The sequence below is a fragment of the Nipponia nippon genome, unplaced genomic scaffold, assembly GCF_047370975.1.
Source record: "Nipponia nippon isolate SJK-2023a ecotype South Korea unplaced genomic scaffold, ASM4737097v1 scaffold_2, whole genome shotgun sequence".
NCBI classification, from domain to species: Eukaryota; Metazoa; Chordata; class Aves; order Pelecaniformes; family Threskiornithidae; genus Nipponia; species Nipponia nippon.
The window spans coordinates 61,078,628-61,101,770 of record NW_028262336.1 but is presented as its reverse complement, the minus strand read 5'-3'; the positions used below and the strand labels follow the sequence as shown (position 1 = coordinate 61,101,770).

Below are 23,143 nucleotides of genomic sequence, written 5' to 3'. Positions count from 1 at the left end.
CAACAAAACAGCTATACTCCAAAATGGAGCTCCTTCCTCACCTTTTCATTGCTTTTTTGGGGGGATGAGGAGGAAATATGGTGAGTTATTCCTGCTGCAGGGAAAAAAAGCAGGGGAACTGAGCAACATGATCACTACAGGAATGGGAAGGTGGAGGGCTGCAAATGAGACAGGCTTCTTTCCCAGTAACCAAAAAAAAATCAAGGTAGTTCTGCCCTTGTGTGCTGGGATTTGGCCCCTATATCAATCTCTATATCCTGCAGTGATGCCCATTGCTACCCTGTAACAGCAATGCAGCGTGCAAAACTTATGTGTGCTCTAAGGTGCTACGTGCTGGATTTTTCCACCCTGACATTTAACTAAAGCACCCAGCACAGCAGAGCAGCTGCCTGAGCTTCACCTGGGGGTCCCTGGGGAGAAAGAGCCCCCCCAGGAGAAGCTCAGCCCTGCCAGGGACCTCCTGCCTTTGCACAGCCACCTCAAGGCCCTCATGGGCAGGCGCTGAGCACAGGCCCCTCAGCTATGGGACTAAAGCTGGGTGAGATGGACACCACTCTCCCAGTCCATGAGCAGGTGCAGTACCTTCTGCCTGAGACCATGGACAGGCAACATCCATGAGAAAGCGGCATCTCCTCCTGTAGGTTGGAAATAGTCACTCTGCCACCCGTGTTTCACTGTTTCCCTTGGCAAAGCAGGCAAGAAGGGACAGGGAGGACCCTCCTCTAGAGACCTGCATAGTCTTGGGGTTGTAGCGTACCATCTGACTGGCAAATGCTATGAGTTGTGACCAGATTTCCAGGAGTCCACTTCACTTCAACTATAGTCAGTCTTACCATGTGAGCTAAACCTCCCTTTGCAGCAACTCACCCTAGGAGTAGCCTCCAGATCTTGTAATAACAAACTATTTAGAATGACAACAGAGGAAGTTTGTGTTTGAAAATGCTCTGTGGAACTTAGGGAAGCTGTGTTAAGGAGAATTGGATATATTTGTTCTCAGCACCAGAGTCTTTCATGATTTTAATGAAAGAAAATACATCAGATTTCTTGATAGGGGCCCTCAGAGAGCCCTGCTCTGCTTTCTGCCCAGTTTTGCTCCTCTTTCAGTGCTCAAAGAAGAAGATTTGCAAAGTGTTTTTTTCCCTGCAGTCACAGAAGAGAAACAATTGGTATTTTGTCCCTCAAACAGTGACTGAATTTAGCTTACAAATAGATCCCGGAGGTAAACAAAATAAGCGACATAGATTTTCCAGATAGCACTCCGATCAGTTTTAAAACTTAAAAAGACCTATGGAAAGGGCAGCATGGGACTGGAACACCCAGTGTGCACCGAACTGCACACTCAGCTGGGCCCCTGCCCATGGCCGTAACGATGTGCCGACTTCGGGCAGGCAGAAGCCTTTATTGCTTGCTCAGTTGCGGTCTCTGGGATGCACCCAGTCATTCTGCACGCGTGGGCTGGTGGGGCAGTTGTTAACCATTATCACTCCATCAGCTCCGAGAAGGTCTGTGGGAACGCCTGCTCCACCTCCAGCCCTGGCAGGCTGGTCCCTGGCTTGGGCCGCTCTGTGCTGCTTCTGTGCGAATAAAAAATAATGGCCATCCTTGTCCTTGTTTTGGGCAAAGATTATCACACAAGGCGTGACTTTGGGAGGGAAAACCAATTTAGTTTCTGATGGTCCAACTCAGGAATTATGAATTTGCATCCATCCATGTTCAGCCAGGGCTTAAGGTTTTAGGCACAGGGTCTGAAATGTGTCTTCTTAAAGAGCAGTAGTTTCCCGCAGCAGATCTACCATCTCCACTGAGAATCAGTATTTGGAAGGGATAGCAATAAAACCCCCAAACCATGAAAGACAAAGAAATTCCATGGAAATCAGGAAGTGTATGACGACCCAACAGATTGCATGCAGGACAGGGCTTTCTCTTCCTTTGAAGTGAAGGCAAATATCAGAAAACAGTCAACTACTGGTTTTCTCAACTGTTGAGGATTAAAGAAAACTGAAATAGATAGATTCAGTTCAATCTGTTGTTGCATAGCAATATTCTTGCATTTACCAGGAGCTGCCATCTTTCATCAAGTTTCTTTCGTCTCAGAAGAAAATAATTTTTGTTCATATTACAGCAAAGTAGTGTGTGTGAAATACATTTGTCTGGGTGGAAACCATAACACGTATTTGGTGAAAAAGTAAACGAGAGAAAAAGAATTGTAATTTTCCTAAGAACATGGTGGGGTGTGGTACAATAATGATTTGGCAGCTGTTTTTTTCTCCTGGGCATGTATTTATTTGAGGCCAAGCTACTAAAAATGAGTGTGAAGATTAATCCTTAATTATTGTGCCATTTCTCCTAGAGCAGCCTTAGCAACAGGAGCAGGGTTCAGGCAGTCCCTCTCCCCTGCTCCTCCAGCCCAAGGCAGCACATGCAGGAGCGTCTCCCACAGCAAGACCCAGCAGCCCGCAGATAAAGCAAGCCCTATGTGCCGGACCCCAGCGCCGAGCATCGGCTCCACCAGCACCTCCTGGGAGCGGGGTGCGCTCCCCTTGGGAAAGCACAGCTGAGCTGCAGGGACAGCTCGGCAGCAGCCCCCAGCTCACTCTGGATTCAATGGTGTTTTTGTCCTTTACCTCCCTGGGAGCAGAATAAGGCCCTTAACAAGCTCCTCGTCAGGCTGCCAGTGGCAATGGTGCTATTCTCTGCTAGCTTAGAAATCAGAGATGGAAAAGATCAGGCAGGTCACCCTGTCCCTCCCCTGGCCAGAGTATTCCCGCAGAGCTTTTTCCATTCAAGCCGAAGTGCCTCATAGCAACAAAAACCTGGAGGGTATGAATCAAATGGAGAGAGAGCAGAGCTGATCAACAGCAGCGGCCAGCATAAGGCAGGGACAAAACCCCTCACCGCATTTTCAGGAAAACACCCCCACCCCCCTTTTATGTCTGTTTCTAAAAATGCAGGGCCCAATCCTACGACGTGCAGTAGAAAAGCCGATGCCAGAATTACTCACCGGTAAATGCCCTAGAAGAGGTGTAATGCTGTCAGACACGTAGATGATGCTTCCACCTGTGGTTACTGCTATAATGAAGCCATCTAATGCCTAAGGAAAACAGACAAGTGGAGAGTGCTTTAATAGGAACGAGGGGAGTAAACAGGGCGTCTCATCACATGTTGATCAAAACAGTTTGATTTCAGCACCATATTGTTATCGAGTTGTAGGAACGTTATCTCAAGTTGCAGAACAGTAATTCTCTGATTTTACAGTCTGATTTAACTTTTACAACGCTCTTTGTAGTCTAGTAAAACCTACTATTGAAGCAACAAAGGGCTCACAGGAACATTTCATGTCTCAATTTTTAAATTAATCACACATTTTAATAATGCAAAATGACTAAGACTGGATCCCTTGGAAGTTATTAAAATGAAAGTTTGAGCTCTGTGTAAATATCAAAGGACGATGAAAGGATGCGGTCCTATCTCAAAATGGTACTTCTCTGCAAACCCCATAAATCTCAGTTTGTATTAATGTAATGTTGTATATTACTGGGCTTTCATGTAAGTAAAAGCAATGCAAATGATCAAATAATTCTTAGCCCGAGTTTTAATTGAGTGATTTATTTTAAAGGTCACGGTATTAGATTACTCATTCCAAAAGAAATTCACCCTTCTGCAGAGTTTCTTCCTCACTTTGGTCCCATCTTGTGGTAAGCCCCTTCACTCCTAGGACTGAAGGGGAATGTCAGCCTCATCCCCATCCTCCACACAGGAGCAATTTCACCTTCAAAATTACTTTCTTCTTTAGTGTGAGCTGCAAAGTTTTGAGCTAAGTCTTGTTCCAAGTTAAATCTAGGTAGATTTCCAGATCCAAAGCAACATTTCACCTACTCTGAGCAGAACCCCTCCAAAAATTAAGAGTCAACAGTAGGTGCTCAGAGACTATATTAAAACCTTCCCATTGTAACAGAGGAGTCACTGGTGAAGCTCCCAATGCCTTCAAGTGGAGCAGGTCTGGGTCCTTCCCGTCAGTTCGCTGATGATCTGGAGTCAGTGTTGCCTGCAGCGTTTGAGCTGTACGGGCACCGCAAGCATGACTGAATCAGAGCTGAGTTCGACTATACTCTAGAGGCAATACCTGGTCAGGAGACAGGCGTACTGCAAACAGCCTGATCATGGTGACACGGCGTTACAAAACCTTACTGCAAACCCAGGCATGCCTCCAAGCCAGACTAGCAGTTGATCCTGTAAGCCGCAGCACATCCTTCCCCTCCCGCTGACTTCAATAAGGGAAATAATTCTGAGAACATTGGAAAATGCTAATTGTTTTTCAAAAAAAAAGGAAAACACAAAGCCTTGAATAAAGACCCAAACATATGTTCCTTTTTCCAGAGAATGCTGAGCACCCACAACTATTTAAGTCAATAGGAATCTGCTGGTGCTACAGTCCTTTGAAAAGCAGGTCAATAACTTATACCCCAGTAGAAGAGCATGTGTTTAGCATCTCTGAAAACCCTCCAGCTGCTATAGTTAGTTTAATTTTGTTAATCTAAGTGCAGAGAATATGTTTTTCTTTAGTATAGTACATTCAAGCTGTTTTCTAAAAAGCGTGATAGCTGTTAACCCGTAGAAGAGAGCAGTGGTTTTACAAGGCAGCTGGATTGTGCATGTTACTATGGTGAAGGTTGTTGGTTTTTTTGTTGGTTTTTTTTTTTTTTTTAAATCAAGTCTTTATTTCATATCCAATGCAAATTATACAAAGTGACTCACATCAGAATTTTGTGGTAAAATCAAGTTAATGTATGCATACATAATTCTATTTTTATTTACTCGCAACTGGTCCTTCCAACATTAAGAGGGCATATCCCTCTTCAAAGATTTCACTACTGCAACAGCCCTAGATGGACAAACAGAGCCTAATACCCACTCCTATGTAATCTGATGACAGCCTTTTCAATGGGGGAAGAAAAGGCCATTTTCAAGAAAGCTGTTGTATTACCGCAGTCAATTATGCTCTGATTCTTTTGAATCAGTGCTTGAAAAAACCCTTCCCATCTTTTAATAACAGGATGGGAAAAACTTCAAGCAGTCCTGTCCAAATGTTAATAAAACAAGATTAGTAGAAAGGCAAAAAAGAAGAGAACAATGAACAGCTGGCTCAACAGGACATCCCAATACCCAATGTTATCTTGAAGGGCATGGAAAATCACAGTAGCAAGAAGGTGATTTATAAGCTGGGAAACTAAAAGCAATTGTTTTAATCTAAAATTGTGTGGCATACAAGTAGAATCAACAAAGGTCCAGCCAGTCAAGACAACTGCCAATTTATTGCTATCCAAGGGAAATATTTCAGTGCAGACTGAAGGACTTATGTACATTAAGTTCCCCTGCACTGAGATGGGAATCAGGGGTTGTCAGTGCAACGTGAGCAAAGTGTCTCTTCACACTGAACCAGAGGAGTCTCACCACAATGACCTGCAATGGCCGAGGGATCACCAGCCCCTGGGGGCCAGCAACGTGCTGTGGCTTTGTGCCACCCCTTGGTGGGTCAGGCTGCTCCCCAGCATCCCTCCCTGCCTGTGGCCAGAGCCTGGATCACGGCCCATGTTCACGTCAGATATGGGAGGAGGAAAAGCTTGTTCTCAAAGGACATTGCGGGGCCATGCAACCTCCACGTGTTTAGTATGGGAGAAGATCCTTGCTAAAGAAGGTTCTAGCTGTTACCAAGAGAGAAAAATACATTTTAGCAGCTCATTTGCATTTCATCTCGAACCTACATAAATGCCATTGAGTCACCTCCCTTCAAATCCCAGCTAGCATTAAAAGCACCTATGGTATAATTTAAAGGTAATTTAAAAACTATTATTGCAAAATAACCCTGCTCCTGTTAGAATAAAAAGTGTTTGATAAGGACCTTGAAAATCATTAGAGTGGAAGTATTAACTGTATCAAACCAAGAAGAGCTGTCAGGTTTTATCTGCTTGTAGCTAGGTGCTTATAGCACCTAGCACTAGAGGGATGCGACACTGTTGCTTTTTAGGGGCTAGCCTTGCATAAATATTAAGTAATAATAACGCCTTCCAAGAACAGGAGAAAAACTGCCGTGTTCCCTTTTTCTCACCTCTGTTTGTAAAAATAAAATGTAACCTGTGATTTGAATCTCTCCCCTGGATTACATTTCTTGGGAGTCCCTGCACAGCTTTGCAGGCTGCAGCAGCGCGGTGCAATGGCACTGTCGAGAGCGAAAAGCAACATGCGGGGACTCTAATCCGTCGTCCCAGTCAAATATAGCAGTACATGAAACCTTCTCTTTTGGAACTGCAGATGACATTTCATTCTAGGCACATGGGCATTTCCACAATTGCTAGACAAAATTAGGAAAGGTATATATGCATGTTCACCTCCAACATCAGCTGGGTGAATTCTTCATTGCTGAGAAATGAAGGCTTCCAGTCCTGCTGAATTTCAGAAATCTCTGTCTGTGCCGAGACTTCTAGACAAAGAAAACATTGCATTTTTTTAAATTCAAAAAACCTTGTATCTTGCAAGCCTATATATGAGTTGCTATGACAAGATAGAAATCACCTTGATATTAAGAAATTGTAGTTTTCAAGGTTTTGCATACAGAGACAATAATGACTATCATCTAAACTGGGCTTGATCCTGGAATGTTTTCCTCGATTTTTACTCAGCTCAGCTTGAACCGACTTCAGTGGGACCCAGTATTCACATAGCCATTGGCCTCAATCAGCCTTACTTTGGTACTGATCAAAAGATAAAACCACTTTGCATGAAATTAAAATCAAGGCAAGGATTAGCATGTGTCAAATTGATATTTACAATTTACAGCTTCAAAATGAGGACGCCAGAGAGCTAGGGTTCAGCCTACAGCTTCTGTGTCAAATGGGGAGCAGCAAGAAAACTCCTTCAGAGGAGCCCCAAAGGGCCGTGACCCCAAAGAGCAGAGGTATTGCTCCGTTCTCCAAAATGCAAGTGAAACATGAGTGTTTGCACCAGCCTTACACTGGAGCACCGGCATCTCATCCCAAATCCTGCCTGGAGGGGAGGGTCTCCTGCGCTGTCAGCCCATCACTGCTCCCTGACAGCTTTCCGCGGAGGGGTGCAGGCGCACCGGGGTAACAAGTCACAGCTTTGCACTGAAACCGGGCACAGTACCAGGGGTAGCTGGATGCACCGTGGTGAGCTGTTTCCTTCAAAAAACAGCCACCCATGTTAGCTCTACCCTAGTAATGCATTAATAAACTTGTCAGACAGTGTTACAGGGGTCAGATCTTCTAATTTAGAGAGACTTGTGTTGGTTTTGTTCACTGCTCGCTCTGCTTGTCTAAAACTGTTCCCTCATTCAGCACTAGTAGTGAGGGGATGCTGAGCACAGCCTGTCTTCTCCTTTTGGTGCCGCCTGCTAATTAACCCTATTGATTAATGCTTCCAGAGCTCCTTACTAGGAGCACATAGGCAAACTGGCCAGAGAAATGCAAATGGCTAAATGGTATTAAAGACAGTGAATTTATACCAGTGCCTGCAGATATTGTCACCTAGAAAGAAATCAAAGCCTCTGTTCAGGCTTTATTAGGGGAGATGCAGCTGTCTGCTTCTACCACCTTGTTTGACTCGCTTTCTGCACTGCTGGGGGCTGTCACTGATAGCACAGCGGCTCTCCACAGCCCCCATGGTCTTATACAGAGATTTCAAAAAGAGAGTAAGGAAAAAGAGAGATCAGAATACAGCATATTTTCAGCAGATCTGTAGCTTGGAAAAGCTGATATACATGAAGCAGCGGCTGTTCAAAGAATTACTTGAGATTTGGGAGATTCTCTGGATTATAAAGAAGGAGGCTGTTTATGAAGGAAAAAAATCTGAAAATTGACCTCCTCCACCGTTCTAACTAAAATCTTGGTTTAGCCTACTAAATGAAAGGGAAGTATGACTGAATAAACCAGATCCAAAGTATGCTGAAGATAATAATTTTTAAATGCTGATGCTTTGTATTATATTGTGTGACTACTAATCTAGTTTAAAAATAGATAACACTTGCTTTTTTTAGCAAGTGCACAAAAATCAGTCAGTTTGACCCAACTGCTGTGGAAGGATTTGTGACTGTTAGCTTTCTTTTACCTAGTTGTTCTTCCAGAAATGAAGTGCCTTTTGGAGTAAATTCTTTGGGCTATCAGCTACACTTGTCTACACTTATTCAAATCTCATGTGATTGTTCTTTGCTTGGCTTTATAATTGAGCATATTCACATCCTCCTTTACTCTGCCTTGGGCAGCTAAAAGAAAAAAAAAGGATATGTCATTACTGTCATTTTTTAATAGGTGTATACAATTATTAAAATGTGAGATGTCCTAGTCATGCCCTCCTGTGTGAAATCATCTTGTCTGTGGCAAAAATTCATTTAAGGAGAAACTGTGCTCTAACAACAGAACCACTATAATTATTTCCTCAATAAGTTTGACATTTGTGATTCCATTATGTTGGGAGTCATGATACAAGAGGTTTTATGGCCTTTTCCGTTTCACCCAGAGCCCTCCAGGGAGCGAGGACAGAAGGTGCTGGATGAGCGAAGGCGAGCCTGGTGATGCGGTGCATCAGCTCGCGCGAGCCCTTTCTGCTTTGTGGGACCAGGGACGTTCCCCATGGTCAGCTGCTGAAGCCTCTTCCTCACAGGGGCAGAGCAAGAGAGCCCCATTTTAAAACAATGCCCTGATTTATATGGGAGAAGCGTTTCCACTGTCCGCTGCTGGTGAGTGTCCATGCCTCAGGGAGCCCGCATGTGCGTTCCTCTCACTGACTGGAAACTAGACCAACCAGCCTAGATCAGCAGAGTCGGAAATCTCCTCTGCCCTCTGTGAGGGCATGTGTCTAAGGGCCTTAACTGTCACTGCTGTGTGCATTTTAAAAAATAAACTCCTGGCTTTCCAAGGCCAAACTTTACTATTGCAATGGCATGCTGTGGAAATGTGACGTAGCTTCTGCTTGTGCAAACCGGGTGAAGCACATCAGCTATCTGTGGATCCAATTTGCTGAAACCGACTTCAAAAATTGGGGCCTTTTCTGGTCTGTGTTTTCTGCTCACTGTGGAAAATTGAGTCCTACACAGTCCACTGAGGAGCAGGGGGCCTGAACAGATTGCTTCCCTGCATTTTTCTGCAGAGAATCTGCGGTGAATGCTTTGTTCTTCTGCTCAGAATACTGCAAATTTCAAGAAGGGAATCTTGCCTCTGGCCCCAAATCTCTCTTGTTCAAAGCATCCCCCTTCTTCACATGTGCTGCAGGGCACTGCTGCCCACCTTCCCTCAGTTCCTGACATTTGCCCCCTTCTCTAGCAGGTTGAGAGTCATCCTCAACTAAAGAGCAGCCAAGGAGGTGGATTTGGGTAGCACAGTGCCTGCAAAAGATCTTTTTTGATGAGACAGGAAAAAAAAAACCACCTTATGTTGGCACTTTTAGGCCCCTTGAGCCATTCTGATAATCACTGAAGGAAACAGGATATTGTAGTAACCGTCTGGCAAGTGCATGAAGAGCTGCAGTAAATCTTACCATTGTGTTTCTGCAGAAAGCCAATGACTTTTTCCAGCACAGTAGTTTTGTCCATTTTGCGAGTGTTGCCTGGAAGCATGGAGCTGAGCTCTTTGATGAGAACATTGAACTGATCGCGCCTCTTCTTCTCAGACTTGTTACGCGAAGCCCTGTAGACAGGGAAAAAAAAAAAAGGGTGAGCAGACCAAGAGGAAAAATCATCATGTACCTCCTCTTTGGAGTGTATACACATGGAAATTAGCTTGCTGTGTGCCTCAGTATGTGAAGATTGACACTGGCCTCCAAAAAAGCTGCAGAGACAAGTAGGAAGTGACTGTTTCTACCTCCTGCTCTTGTCTTTGGGCCCCCTTTAGAGTCCAGCGGCGAGATGGAGGCTCTGCTCACTCTTCTGTGCTGCCTCTGGACACTGGTCGAGCCTATCAGGTCAGCATTAAGCCTGTAAGTGAAGGAGCTCTCTCCATCTCCTAGACATGTTCAGGATCTTGAAAGTTCACACAGCCTCTGAGGAGGCACTCAGAGCAAGAAGAAATAGAAATACTGTGACAACAGTAAAACTGTCCATAAAGGAGAAGAGTGGGGACTGGTAAAACTATGGTTCATACCCGTCCCTGCAGTCTTAACAGGAGAGAGGGACCGTGGTCCTGCAGCTCAGCCATTGCACTGGAGCTGGGTCGACCTAGAGGGACCTGCCCGCTTTGGTCACAGGTCCTCTGGCTACCTCCAAGCTGGCTTACAGAGAGGAACCAATCATAAAGATCAGGGACCTGAGCAGAGGTTGCTGCAGCTCCCATCTAGTTCATATGCCACTTAGTTCGGTCTCCCTTCCAAGGTGACAAGGGCAAGCAGGAGGGAGGGCATCAGCACATCTCACCCAGGCATGGACCGGGTCTGAGGCCAAGATGTGTTCCCAGGCCTGGGGGCTCAGAAGGGCTAGCAGGGGTCCCCTGCTTGCCCCTAATCTCTGTGTGCCACTGGGCAAATCACTTAAGGTCACAGTGCCCTGACTCTTTAGGTGTAAAATGGGGACTCTGCAGCTTTCTTCACCAGTCTTGTCTGTGTTTAGCTTGCAGACTCCTCAGAGAGAGCCTGCTTCTGCTGCTGTGTTTGAAGAGCTCATAGGAAGAAGGGACCTGCTTTCATTTGGGGTGTTTTGGCACCATCATAATACTGTCATTAAGGCTGTTGATAATCTTTTCAGTGCGTGCACTATATTTTTTTTAAATTGTATGTCAACCTATACACAAGCAAGTGTTTTCTGAATTGTTCCCTTGAATACGACAATCATTCTACTTGGAGGGCATCACCCAGACTTCTGTAGCCATGTGAAAATAGAAATAAATATAACCCAGAAGGTTTGTCTGTTCTTCTGAAACATCCTCAAGCAGACAAGATTTGCCTTGTTAATTACGTAAAGATCTAAAAATCTGGTTACATGTAGACAGGAAAGAAAAGCCAAGAGGCCAGTTCTCGCTCTGAGTTTCTCAGTCCCAGCTAACTCTGCTGTACCTCATAAGCAGCTCTGGGTGCATGCTGCTGAAAATCAGAGCAAAATTTAGCCCAGCATCTACATCCCCCCCAAGGACCAGGATGGCAATAAACATTTTCAGCAGAGAAATCACTGCAGAGGCTTCTGGATGTTAGTACTGACAGAGGGGTAATCTTTGTTTGTCTTGCTCTCAACCCTGAACACACTTGGAGATACACTGGATAGAAGCCAACACTTGATTATTTTACAGCTTTGAACACAAGAGATTGGGTGGATACTGCCTGACTGATTTCAGCCTGTTCTTATTACAGTGCAAAAGGCTGTCAGAACAAGATGTGAAAAGCTCCAGCCTTATCCTATTTCTGTACAGTTCAAGGGGACGTTAAGAACATCAGCATTTTACTTCCTCATAATTCAGTCCTCAGTTCATTTTAAGCTTAAAGGGCCTTGATCTCCCTGCAAATAAAATAAAACACCAACTGTCTATAGGGAAAGTGTTGCTTTTTCCAAAAAAATAAAGACGCCTTGACAGAAATATAAAGTATCTATTTTTAACACTTGACATTTTATTCACAAAGGAAACATAAAAACTCCTCTAGTGGAAATAACTCTACCAAGATCTGAATCAATGATCACAATAAAATCTTAAATGGAAAAAAATGAGAAAAAAACCTTGCAATTAGGTAATCTAAACTATCCCTGCACAGTTGTAAATGCTTTGTTCAGTCCAGTTGTAAATGTCTTAAATAATGCAGTTTTCATCACTTCCCTTGGAAGTTTATTCCCTAGCCTTGCTTACTTCACTGCTAGGGCATATCATTTACAGTAAGCCAAAACAGTCTGTCTTAATTCCATATGATTTGTCCCAGTTCTCCTCCCTCCTTGCTACTCCAAAAAACATACAGCATATCCAAGGGGAAGAAGGAGACACAGTATGAATAAAATCTGGATTTTTAGTGAATACAGCTAAAGGCAATACAGGACAGCTTGACTTCAGAATGATCAAAACCACCCATTTAAAATGTGTTCTAAATAGCCATTTTTATTCTCTTACGTATTTGCTCCTTGTCTTAAAGACAGACTGATACTTGCTGACTAGTAACCATTACACCATGCATTACACAATGAAATGTGGCTTTACACTAAATTTCATATTTCTTTGTGCTGTCTGGGTGGGATAAGTTATATATGCATCAAAGCAAGTAACCATATCACGTACCTTCATTCAGATTCTTAAATTTACTTTTTATTGGAGTGGAAAATGGCAGGCGATAGTCCTTATTTATTAAGCACGCACTTACGGTTCACTTCAGGCTGGTTTTGGCTGGAATTTGGAATTCAATTGAATTGCAAAAAAATTATCTTAAAATAATTTACTATTAAAGCGAACTAGAAGAAAAGCAGATAGAGAAAAAAGTGCACAAAGCACGCTTTTTGTTTAAAATTAATAAATCTATAAAACAAAGTAAGCCTCATCTAGCATCAAAGAACTGAAAAGTAAATGATGGTTTCTGATCTCCAGAAGATCAGTAGACCTCAAAGAGGTCTTCGATGGTCCCAAATGTGGTGCCATCATATGCCCATTTTAGTCCTAGGGTCTTTGGTGTGAAGTAGTGCCTTAGGGAGTCAGAGGATGCAGAATGGGGCTCAAAATAACCAGTGTCGTGAAGGAAGAGCTATGCAAATAGCCAAATACTAAACACTTGGCCCAGGGGTGGAAGTGCAGGTGCCTCTCCTTGGAAGAGGACGGACCCTCTTCTCAGCGTGGGTGGGATGTCTGCGGAATACAACCTATACATGCCTGATAAATTGCAGCAGACAGTAAATGATGTGTGCATTAGTCACACTTCAAACTTGAGAAACCCAGCTCCTGGCTTGGGTCCATCCCCAAAGAGCTGGATCCAGAAAGTTCCAGTCTCACCTACTTTTTACTCAGAAAATGAGAGAACAATATTCTTGGCTTTTTCACTCCCTCTTGTGTTTCTCGGCACTGAGGGACCCAGTCCTTATACTAAATAGAAGAAAACAAAGAAAGCGTTTCCCCTGCGGCACGGGACAGATGAGAGTCCTCGGTTTTCAACACACAACAGCAAAATGTTCAGCCAATGGCTTCTCCCAAGTTTGACTCTCTTTAAAGCTTTGGAAGAAAACCTGTAGCTTTTAAATGAATCTGAACGGTTTTAGTATACTGTAGTAACTTTAGATCTTCATGAAGCCTCTCGTGATTTCAAACTTAATTTCAAATTTAGATAAGTTAGATTTATTTCTAAAAAGTACCTTTCTAAATGTACTTAAATTACAATTTAAAGAAGCAATTTCCTTTTTTCATTTTCAAAGTTACGATTTTTTATCCACCTTGATAGAGGCCTGCCCCAGGGTATGACAAAATTTCCCTCCAGGAACAAATGGCATGAAAACCATACCAGATGGTGATGACAATCGCTGATAGTGAGGATACGTGTTATCCTATTTTTGTCTTATATGGATTCATTTGATGTATTTTTAAAAAAAACAATTAGCACACAAATATCTTGAAGATAATCAGGCTGTAAGCATGTGAAGCAGCGATGCAAGGTGGGCTCCCTTCCCTGCTCCCCCCCTTTGCGGATCCCAGGGCTCTGGGGAAGCGTGATACCTCCCGCTGTGCTACACCCTCTCCAAAGAGGCGTCTCTTTGCCGTGCAGCGTGGCGGCAGCAGGCATCTCTTCCCCGAATCCACCTCCTCCCCTGGCCCCAGCTGCCTGACTGATGGGTGGACGGTTGGGCAGAGCCCATGCAGAGCTGTACCCCATCTTGGCCCTATTCTGGGCACGAAGCCCCCCATGACGAGTGGCAGCAGCGCGGCTCAGGGGCTGGCACGCCCCTGGCCTCGGCGGATCACCCCTCACAGGCCTAAGGGGATGCAGTTAGGTCAGCGCTTTGCTCCCGGTATCAAAGGCAGGCCTTCTGCAGCCTGGGGATGCGCACGTTAGGAGGAGGGAGCAAAGGGGAACGGTTGAGCTCGGTTGCAGCCTGTGCTGACCTATATTGGTGAGAAAAAGCTGCAGGGAGGAAAGAAGCGGAGAAGGAATCAAAAGAGATGAAACTGGATCAACTAGTTGTGCCTGGACTGGAAATACTCTCATTAGAGGGAACTAAGGGGAAAAATGCAGGCAACCCATGGCTCCCTCTACAGCAATTAAACTGTGGGCTGTGGTATTGATAACGCGTCCAGAAAAAAAAACCCTTGGATGCTTCCAAACAGCGTTTCTGCAGATGCCAGTCAGATCTGATGGTTTTTAAGAGTTTTATTGCCATGGGTCTTCTGCCTTGAAACACACCCTTCCCCTCCCCACAAAGTGTTCACAACAATTTCCAGCCAACCGGGACTTGATGGTGGAGTGCAGAATGTATGTGAATAAAGGTTTGTGCCACTTTAGGGCTGACACAGCACTTTTCGTGGTCTTTCTCTGCTCTGAAGGTAACTTCTGGGTGTTTTCATTACTGTGAGATAGATAGGCGTTGCTGAATATATGACCATCATAATAGGGAAAAAAACCCACTTTTTTAGTTCTTTTGCTTTTGCAAAATGTTGTTTTTTTTTTTTAAAACCCACATTTTCATCCACTCAGGAAGCTCAGATGATGTATTACAGTGGCAGGAGTATGTTGTTGGTTCTTCAGTTCTCATGTTCTGCAGTTATGTGAAAAAAACGATCAATGCCTTTGCTTTTTTGACATTTTCCACAGGAAACATCGCTATGTTATTTTCTTCTTACAGGGTAGCCAAGAATAGGAATCTGTGAGATGGCAGGTTTTCAAGTTGTGCTTGGCTGTATTTTACTCTCTCTCTCTTTGATTAATTGATTATGGATAAAGCAGCTTCTGCAGCAACAAACAGTATCAAGCTCATCACAGGTTAAACAGAGAGTTATAAAAGAGAAAGTGCTCACCTCTTTGCCCTGTCTTTCTCATCTTCATCCATTAGATTGTCTAAGCAGTTTTTTCTGTTGAAGGAATGCAAGAATCATTATGAAATGTCATTTTGTTAGCTCTACTCACAGGTTAATCTCAGAGTTGCTCTATTTCATTTTAATAACAGAGTGATAATATCCAGGTCAGATAAATGTGTCAGCAGTGCTTTATGCCACAGTCCTTGATTTTAGGAAACATCCATTGTGGAGAATGTTACTCCTGAGCGCCTCGCTGGCCTTAGGGGCTCCAGCCAGGGATCAAGGCTCCCAGGCACAACATGGTATGCCAAAACGAGTCACTTCTTGGGGGATTCTTTGGTGTGGAGGTTACTCTTTGCAAACTTGCAGGCTGGATGAACTCTGGGGTCTGTCCAAGTTGAAAAGGCGTTTTCAGCACCCCCATGTTCCCCCAGAAACCATGCCCAGTGCAAGAGCTGGCATCACTGATGCCTCTGACTCCTCAGGTGGAGCTTCCTACTGGGAGGCTCTTCATCCTCCTCTGGGGGCCCTGACCTGAAGCCCAAGGAGACAGTCATAAACGAATTACACCCCAAATTCAAAGTGTCCTCATAAATCCTGCTGCCTAAGCTGCACTGTGAAAAAACCCTCAAGTAGCCAGCAACGGCTGACAGACAGCCTGCCTGGTGGTGCCAGCACCGAGCGTGGGGACCATGCCATCCCCGTCACTCTTTTTGCTAATCTTCACTAAAATGTTGTGACCTGCCGTCAGGTTTATAGTCCAATTGCTCCAGCAGTTTGAGCTGTAAGGAGAAAGTACTCTGAGCGCAAGTAAAGCTACAGAGTTAAAGGGGGTAAACTGGGTAAATTAAGTAAATTTTGTAGGCAAGGCAAAGGGAAAAATACAAGAGCAGCCCAGCTGAAGGCCAAGATCCTCAGAAACACTTGTCGCCAGCTCGCTGCGCGCCCTGCTTTGCTCCATGGCCTTATGAGAAAGCGATGCTTGAGCCGTAACTGCTTCAGCCCGAGGAGGAAGCCCCATGCTGCTGCAGCCTCTCATGGCACCTTGCGCCCATGTCAGGCACAAAAGCTGTGTGCTGCTGCATCCCACACAAATATTTTCCGAACTGGCAGCACAATGCTGCTACAAACGCTGGATATTGTCAAAGCGTCATTTTCAAAGCGGACGTGTAATGACAGGCAATGATAATGCTCGTTTTCAAAAATCAGAGTTTCTCATTTAATGAGTCCTCAACATGTAAGATGTGAATAAAATTGGAGGAGGGGAAGAGGGAAGTTAATTGCTATGCATTATTTAAGCCCATGGTATTTTCCACATATGAGTCACACAGGAATTTGCCTGTTTAAAGAACATTTTATGAAAAAAACAAGAGTGAAAACTTATTGATAGTAAGAACAGTGGATAAATTCCCTCCTTCTGCTACTAGTTCTCTTACAGCAATATTCCACCTGCTCATTACTCAACAGTTAGCTAAGAACATGAAACTACCCTGTAATTTTTTATCAAATATGAGAGTAATGAGGAATTAAAACCATGGGTCACTGATTGGAGGGTAAAGCTTCTACTTCGTGGCATTCAGCTCGTTGATGGAGAAGCATAAATAGGAAATAGGAAGGCCAAGGGACTGGGTTTTTTTGCTTGCAAAACAGCCAAGTCAGCCATATCACAATCCATATTTTAGACTAGGAAAATTTATAGAGCCAGTTAAATTTTATTTACCAGTATTTTACAAATACTTTAGGTGGTTATTCAGCCAGTCCCAGAATCATGCTGCTAGCCCAACAACTGTGTTTTCAAATAATTCAGGCTAAAATCTAGTAAGAAAGTTCAGTGTTTTTTACTCTTATTTGCTCACATCGCAACCGAAATATTCAACTATGTTATTTGAGAATAAAGGCAGCATCAGTAATATGGTAAGGGTTAGCATTTAGGGTTTTACTGTCTTTCTTTGCTAGACCTTTGCTCAGAATGCTCTGTTGCGTACACCCTTGTTGAATCTAGGATACGACAAGTGAAGTGGGGCAGTGTCAGCAGAAGCCGCGTTCTCTGAACCCATGAAGATCTTCCTCTACAGCACCAAGGCTGTAACAGATTCCCGGTAGAAAGCAGAAAGCTCTGGGTGGCTCTGAGGAAGGATGGGGTGAATGGGGCAGTCAGCAGCAGTGCTGCTCAGCCCTGGCTGGTTTTGAGAGGCAGAACATACCTAGTGGAAAGGGGCTTCCTACAGCTGTACTCCATAAACCATCAAGGAATTACACTGCTGGGAAGCCTCTACCCTTATGAGAGAGCAACAGGTCTAACTGGTCTGTTCTGCCAAGGATTTGGCTAGATCTGTACAGCAATTCATGGCCAGCTTCCAGTAAACAAGGTTTCTCACTGACTGACATGAAATTCTGGACCTGCTGTGCTGTTGCTAGTGTTAGACAATATCTAATTGTCATTTTGCTTCTGTTTGCTCACACAGCAAAAATCTCCAGAGCATCGTAAGCATTGCTAACAGCGTTTGCCAGTACATATGTACCATATGAAATTAAAACTGTTCTCAATAAAATAGATACAGCAGAGTATACAACTGCTGTGAACCAGTACTGCCATCCCTCTCCTGAGCCACACCAGATGCTGGCTTACACCTGGAGGAGAAACCCATGGCATGGAGCTTAGGTATGTGCTTAGTGCAACTTGTTTGCTTTACGTTATCCTCCCAGTCCTTCAGCTGGGAGGGTCCTAAATAGCAAACTGGAAATCTACTCTTTCATGCCCATCAGTGCCTGGTTTAGGAGGCAATTCTGGCTCGTTGCAATGACAGAGGCAGGCAGTAATTGCCATGGCTCTGTGCCACAGTTCCCCTGCAAAGAGATGACATAAAAAACAAGTGGCACAAGGATTTCTCAAAATTTGAACAATCCTTTCATGCTAACAAAGAGAATTTGGAAACCTATGGGTAACAACAATGTGCTGTAACTCCTGCCAATGGAGTATTTAACACTGACAGTTACATTCGGAGCTTCGTTAATATCATCATTATCAACATGGAGTGAAGAAGCTACCACTCAAAAAGATGCCTGAAATAAGGAGCAGAAAGCTCACGTGCTCCCATCATGATGGTACTCAGACACACCGAAAGACACATACCCACAAGCAGGGAAGAGTGACATTTTGGAAGCAAACGACTGGCTAAAACTGTTAACCGTGTACCCCCGGCTTAGTTATCGGATGGAGAATTATAGCACAAACATCCCCCCCACATTCATTCATACAATGAATAGTTGCTTGGGAAAGAAGTAATTCAGGCAGAGTGCCAGCTCGCTCCAGGGACTCTCCAGAAGAAAGGTTGCACATGTTTATTTTGATACAGTCTATTCCCAGTGGACAGAGCTTGCACTATAAAATTCATCTGGCACTGATCACCTTATCTTTCACTGGAAACATGTTTTTAGTGAGTTAAACTACTACTTTTCTGTGTGGGTGAGGTTGGTTTCTCTCCTTCCTGCCCCACTGCTCATAAGGATACACTATAAAATGACTGACACTCAAATGTAAGTACTCAGCTCTTGATTTCCCACTAAGTTGCCACATGGCCAGCTAATTTCAGTTCCTACAAATCAGCCTGACATTTAACAAGAATTTTTAATCGTATTTGTTTAACTCAGCTGAATTAATTCAGAGACATAAATCTCTATTAGAGGTCCTGGGATGTGCCTGGGGAAGCCTGGTGAGAAATCACAGTGCTTGTGCTCCTCTGGCTCTGTGTTGGGCAGCTGGGGGACAAGACTGGGCTTTTCCTCTCCTTCCCTCTCTGGCATGGTGCGGTATCTGCCTCCACCACCCCACAGGCCTGCTTGGGGTATTCAGCCGCTTGTCCTGTATAGGGCATGCTCAGCCCTGGGGAGAGGGGTGCTGCCCGCCATACCCTGGTGTTGCTTCCCACCCACTACAGATATACCTGACCCCTCCCTCGGACCTCACCCTCAGACCACTTTGGATGCTGGTACAATACCACCATCCTAAGTAAAGATTATGATATTGCACTTGGAGAACAATCCTCTCATGGACAGGGGATGGGCAAGGGTTGTATGGAAAATTGGGACACTGGGAAGAAACACCTTGAACTACCTTCTGGCCTCTGGGCAGACCCTCCCCAACAACTGTTAAATTTGTGAGGAGGGAAGACAAAGAGCAATAGGGTGGAGGGTAGACATGCCCCCGTGCCTTCCAGACACATCGCTCAGCCTCCAGTACCCATCTGTGCTGAACATCATTACTTCTGCAAGACGCTGAGTGCTGCCTCAACAGGGAGTTACTCTCCAGTTCCCTCTTCGAAGGGGAGGAAAGAGGCTGTTAGCAAAGAGCTCGGTGTTATAAAGGAGGCATGTGGGTATGTTTGGTGGTTCGGGATTTAAAGGCCAGATCCACCCATGCACGGCATCCCGGGCATAGTGAGTAGGATCCAAGACATAGGAAGAAGGCACCTAAGGGGAGTACAGGCTCTGGGCATGAGCCAGGGGGGACAGTTTCTGGCCACCCACGAGCATAGGGGACAGTGTGGGTGGGTTGCTCTGCTGGCACCACTGCCAGGTCCCCTGCCCAGGGACGATGGACAAGGTCTGATGGGCGCTGTGGTCGGACAATGGCATTGTCCCATGGGTGCTCCACAGTGAGGGTTCGATGGGCACTTGCCCACACTGGGGAGCACCACTGTGGCTTGGCGCTAGCAGCTGTACCCCCTTCTTCTCAGCTAAGGCAGAGCTCTGAAATGAAGTAAACCACACTAACAAGTGATGTATTTCCCTTCCTGGGAAGGGGGGCAAAGAGAAAGATTAGCAAATGGGAAGCAGCAGGAAAGGTCACAGGGTGACAGGCAAGAAGTGACCATCTGACCATGCTAAACACCTTGTTCCATGTTTCTCTGACATGGATAAGCACTCAGATATCCCACTATGAGGGCTGTGGCGCGAACACACACAGGAAGGATTTGTATAAACACAAACCAGAATAAATCAACAGATTCATAGACACATCAAACTGAACTGCGCCTCTCCATCCTTATTTTTCAGATGTAAACCTATGAACTGTTACAAGAACTTGCTGGAGTCCATAACTAAATACAGCGCAATCCCACCCGTAGCAATCAAAACTGATTTATCAAAATGTAAACAGAGTAGCCTTAAGAAAACTTACGAAAAGATAGTAAAAAACCACTTTCCTGATGTTTTACATTGTTATTTGAGAAGGGACTGTGACTTTTCAGTGGGAGAATGGTAGTCTCCAGTTACCACGGGTCATGTAATGCCGTGGTTGTTATGGGAATTACTGTTTTTATGAGTAAAGGAAAAAATCCAGTAGCATGGTAAGTGTCCAGCTTTAGAGTTATGACTATTTTTGCCTGACAGTGTGCAGCTCAGTCTTCCTGCATTCAGCAGATTACTACATTTTGTTTACACTAGAGAAGAGATTGTTTAGAGGTTTCCAAAAAAGAAAAGAAGAAAACTTTTTGAGAAAATATTGGATGTCATGAACCTCATGGGCTTCTCCATGTTTCATATATATGGGTACAACGAATCTTTAGATGGTAACGGGCTTAAAGCAAAACAGACATTAAAAAATAATCCAAATGTGTGCAATGAAAACGATGGAATTTGACATAAATTAATGCTCCACTCTTCTGAACTGGGGATGGCAGGGAGACGTTCACAGGTAATGCAGCTGAGTATTATGAGATCATGATGAAGAGACGTAAAGGCTGAGAGCATATTCTGGTTTTATTCTTTACAGTATTCCCATTTAGTGGGAAGAGGTAGTCTTTTCTGCATCTCAGAAACCTTGCACCTATTTTTGTGTGCTATTAGACAGCTTCCCCCCTCTACCCTGGTGCTGGTTGAATTTTTTAGTACCTCTAAATTTTAGGGTGTGCAGCCTGCGAACCCTCTACAGATGTGGTATAATTTGCATCAGTTTAAGTCAGGAGTGAGACTGCTGACGTCAGCAGCACCGTGCTGGAGCGCGGCCAGCGTAAGTGAGAGGCGTCGTTTATCTCTAGCTTGTGAGCAATGCGTAAAGTTTGTGCGGTGCTTGGGATCTCTGATGAAGATCAGTACATGCATGCTTGTTATCTTCCTTATTATTGTTATTGCTATTATTATTAATATTATTATTATTACTGAATGACTAAAGCCATTCAGACTTCAGTGAACAGGCTGAGTGAATCCTCGGGTTCAGCTGCTGCTCTGCTCTCCCCTCGCACGGCTGGAAACAGAAAGGCAAACAAATTAAACTAACATTAATCAGCAAAGACTGCCATCTGTATAACTCGGAGCACTTCTCCGCGTGCCCGTCCCCTTCCAGCAATGCTAAACAGGATTAGCCTTCCGTGGGTGGATGGGGAAAGTAGGTCAGTTCGGTAACGTTGCTGCGTGTGATCAACGGAGGAGGATGTGACTCCAATGGTCTGCCAGCAGCACTCTTGCCTTCTGAATGAGCCATGGAGATGAAGCACCTGGGCTTGCCATGGGGCACACGAGGTGGCTCAGACCCTGCAGGACGACGCCTGCAGAGGTTTTGCAAAGCATGGCCAGTGCATTGGAGTTAATGGGTGCATTTCAACAAGAAAACTGAGGCATGGGGTGGCTAAAGGCTTAGTTACTACTGGTTTGTGCACAGCCAAACATTTGTCAAATCTCATGCATGAGCAAAGTGGCAGGGGATGGTAAGCCATCCAGTGGAGGTATTGTCTTTCTCTGTTGACTGTACTGGGTGTGTAGGGATGGTGGTAGGAAAGCCAAAGCTCACCTAGAGTTGACACTTGCAGGGCATGTCAAGGGCAGCAAGAAGAGCTTCTGCTGCTACATCAGCAGTAAAAGTTCGAACAGCGCAAGTGTGGGACTGCTGCAGTATTGGGAGTGGGTGGGGAGGTGAATTAGTGACAGCAAACACAGGTAAGGCTGAGGTACTGATGCCGCCTTTGCTGCAGTCTTCACCGGCAAGGTCTCCCAGGCCTCTGTGTTGGAGATAGGGTCAGGGAGGAGCAGAACGACCAGCAGCAGGTGGGGGTCAACTCAGGGAACTTAAGGGAGCTTGAGGCAGGTTGACCCATACAAGTCAATGGGGCCTGACCACCTGCCTCCATGGGTGCCGGGAGAGTCGGTGGTGTCCTTGCTAGGCTGATCTCTCTCATCTTTGAGAAGTCTTGGAGATGGGGGAGGTCCATGATGGCTGGAGAAAGGCAAATGTTGCCTTCAGAAAGGGCCAAAAGGGTGATCCAGGGTGCAATAGGCCAGTCAGCCTCACTTCAGGCCCTGGGAAATCATGGAGCGAGTTCTCTTGGAGCACTTCTCTGGACGCATGAAGGAGAAGGTGATCAGAAACAGTCAGCATGGATTTACCAAGAGTAAACTGACTGCCTGCTATGATGAAATGACAGGATCTGTGAATGGGGAGAGAGCGGTGGATGTTATTTATGTAAGCTTCATGCACAAATGGGGGGGATCCAGAGAGGCTGGAGGAAAGGGCTGACAGGAACGTCATGAAATTCAATGGGGACAACTGCCAAGTCCCGCACCTGGGAATGAAGAGCCTTGGGCTCTGATGGGGAATGGACGGGGGACGGACTGACCAGGAAGCAGCTCTGCAGAAAAGACCCTGGGCGTCCTGGCAGGCAGCAGGCAGCACGCTGTGCATGAGCCAGGGGTATGCCTTGGTGACAAGGACGGCCAACAGCACCCTGGGCTGTGTGGACTCCACAGCCTGATCAAGGGAAGGGATTATCCCATTTGACTCAGCACTTCTTAGACCACATCTAGGGTAGCGTGTCTGGTTTGGGGCCCCCCAGTACAGAAAAGATATACAATAACTGGAGGGAGCTTAGCAGAGACCCCCCAAGGCAGTGGGGGCTGGAGGACTTACTCCGTGAGGAGGCACTGGGGGAGCTGGGCTGGTTTGGTCTGGACAAGAGACAGCATTGGGGGACTTTACATCCCCCAGTGCCTACAAGGAATCAATGAGGAGCCAGAGCTCGGCTCCTCATGGTGGTGCAGGATGAGAGAGTGAGAAATAATGGACATAAGAAGAAAGAAGAGAGGGGAACCTTTTCTCCATGAGGACAGCCAGGCAGTGGAGCAGGCTGCCCAGAGAGGCTGTGCCATCCTCATTCTTGGAGGTTTTCAAGACCTGACTGGACAAAGCC

General features: G+C 45.2%; 1 protein-coding gene across 2 annotated transcripts in view; it reads right to left on the bottom strand.

Moving 5' to 3' along the window:
- NPAS2 (neuronal PAS domain protein 2) overlaps positions 1-23,143 on the bottom strand; it is a 107,081-nt gene that overhangs the window by 40,642 nt on the left and 43,296 nt on the right. For both annotated transcript variants that reach the window (XM_087758490.1, XM_087758491.1), the window contains exons 2-5: positions 14,964-15,017; positions 9,547-9,695; positions 6,387-6,478; positions 3,002-3,091 (exon numbers count right to left, since the gene is read on the bottom strand). In XM_087758490.1, the coding sequence (XP_087614616.1) occupies positions 3,002-3,091; positions 6,387-6,478; positions 9,547-9,695; positions 14,964-15,017 (385 nt within the window). The remainder of the gene's footprint in view (positions 1-3,001; positions 3,092-6,386; positions 6,479-9,546; positions 9,696-14,963; positions 15,018-23,143) is intronic.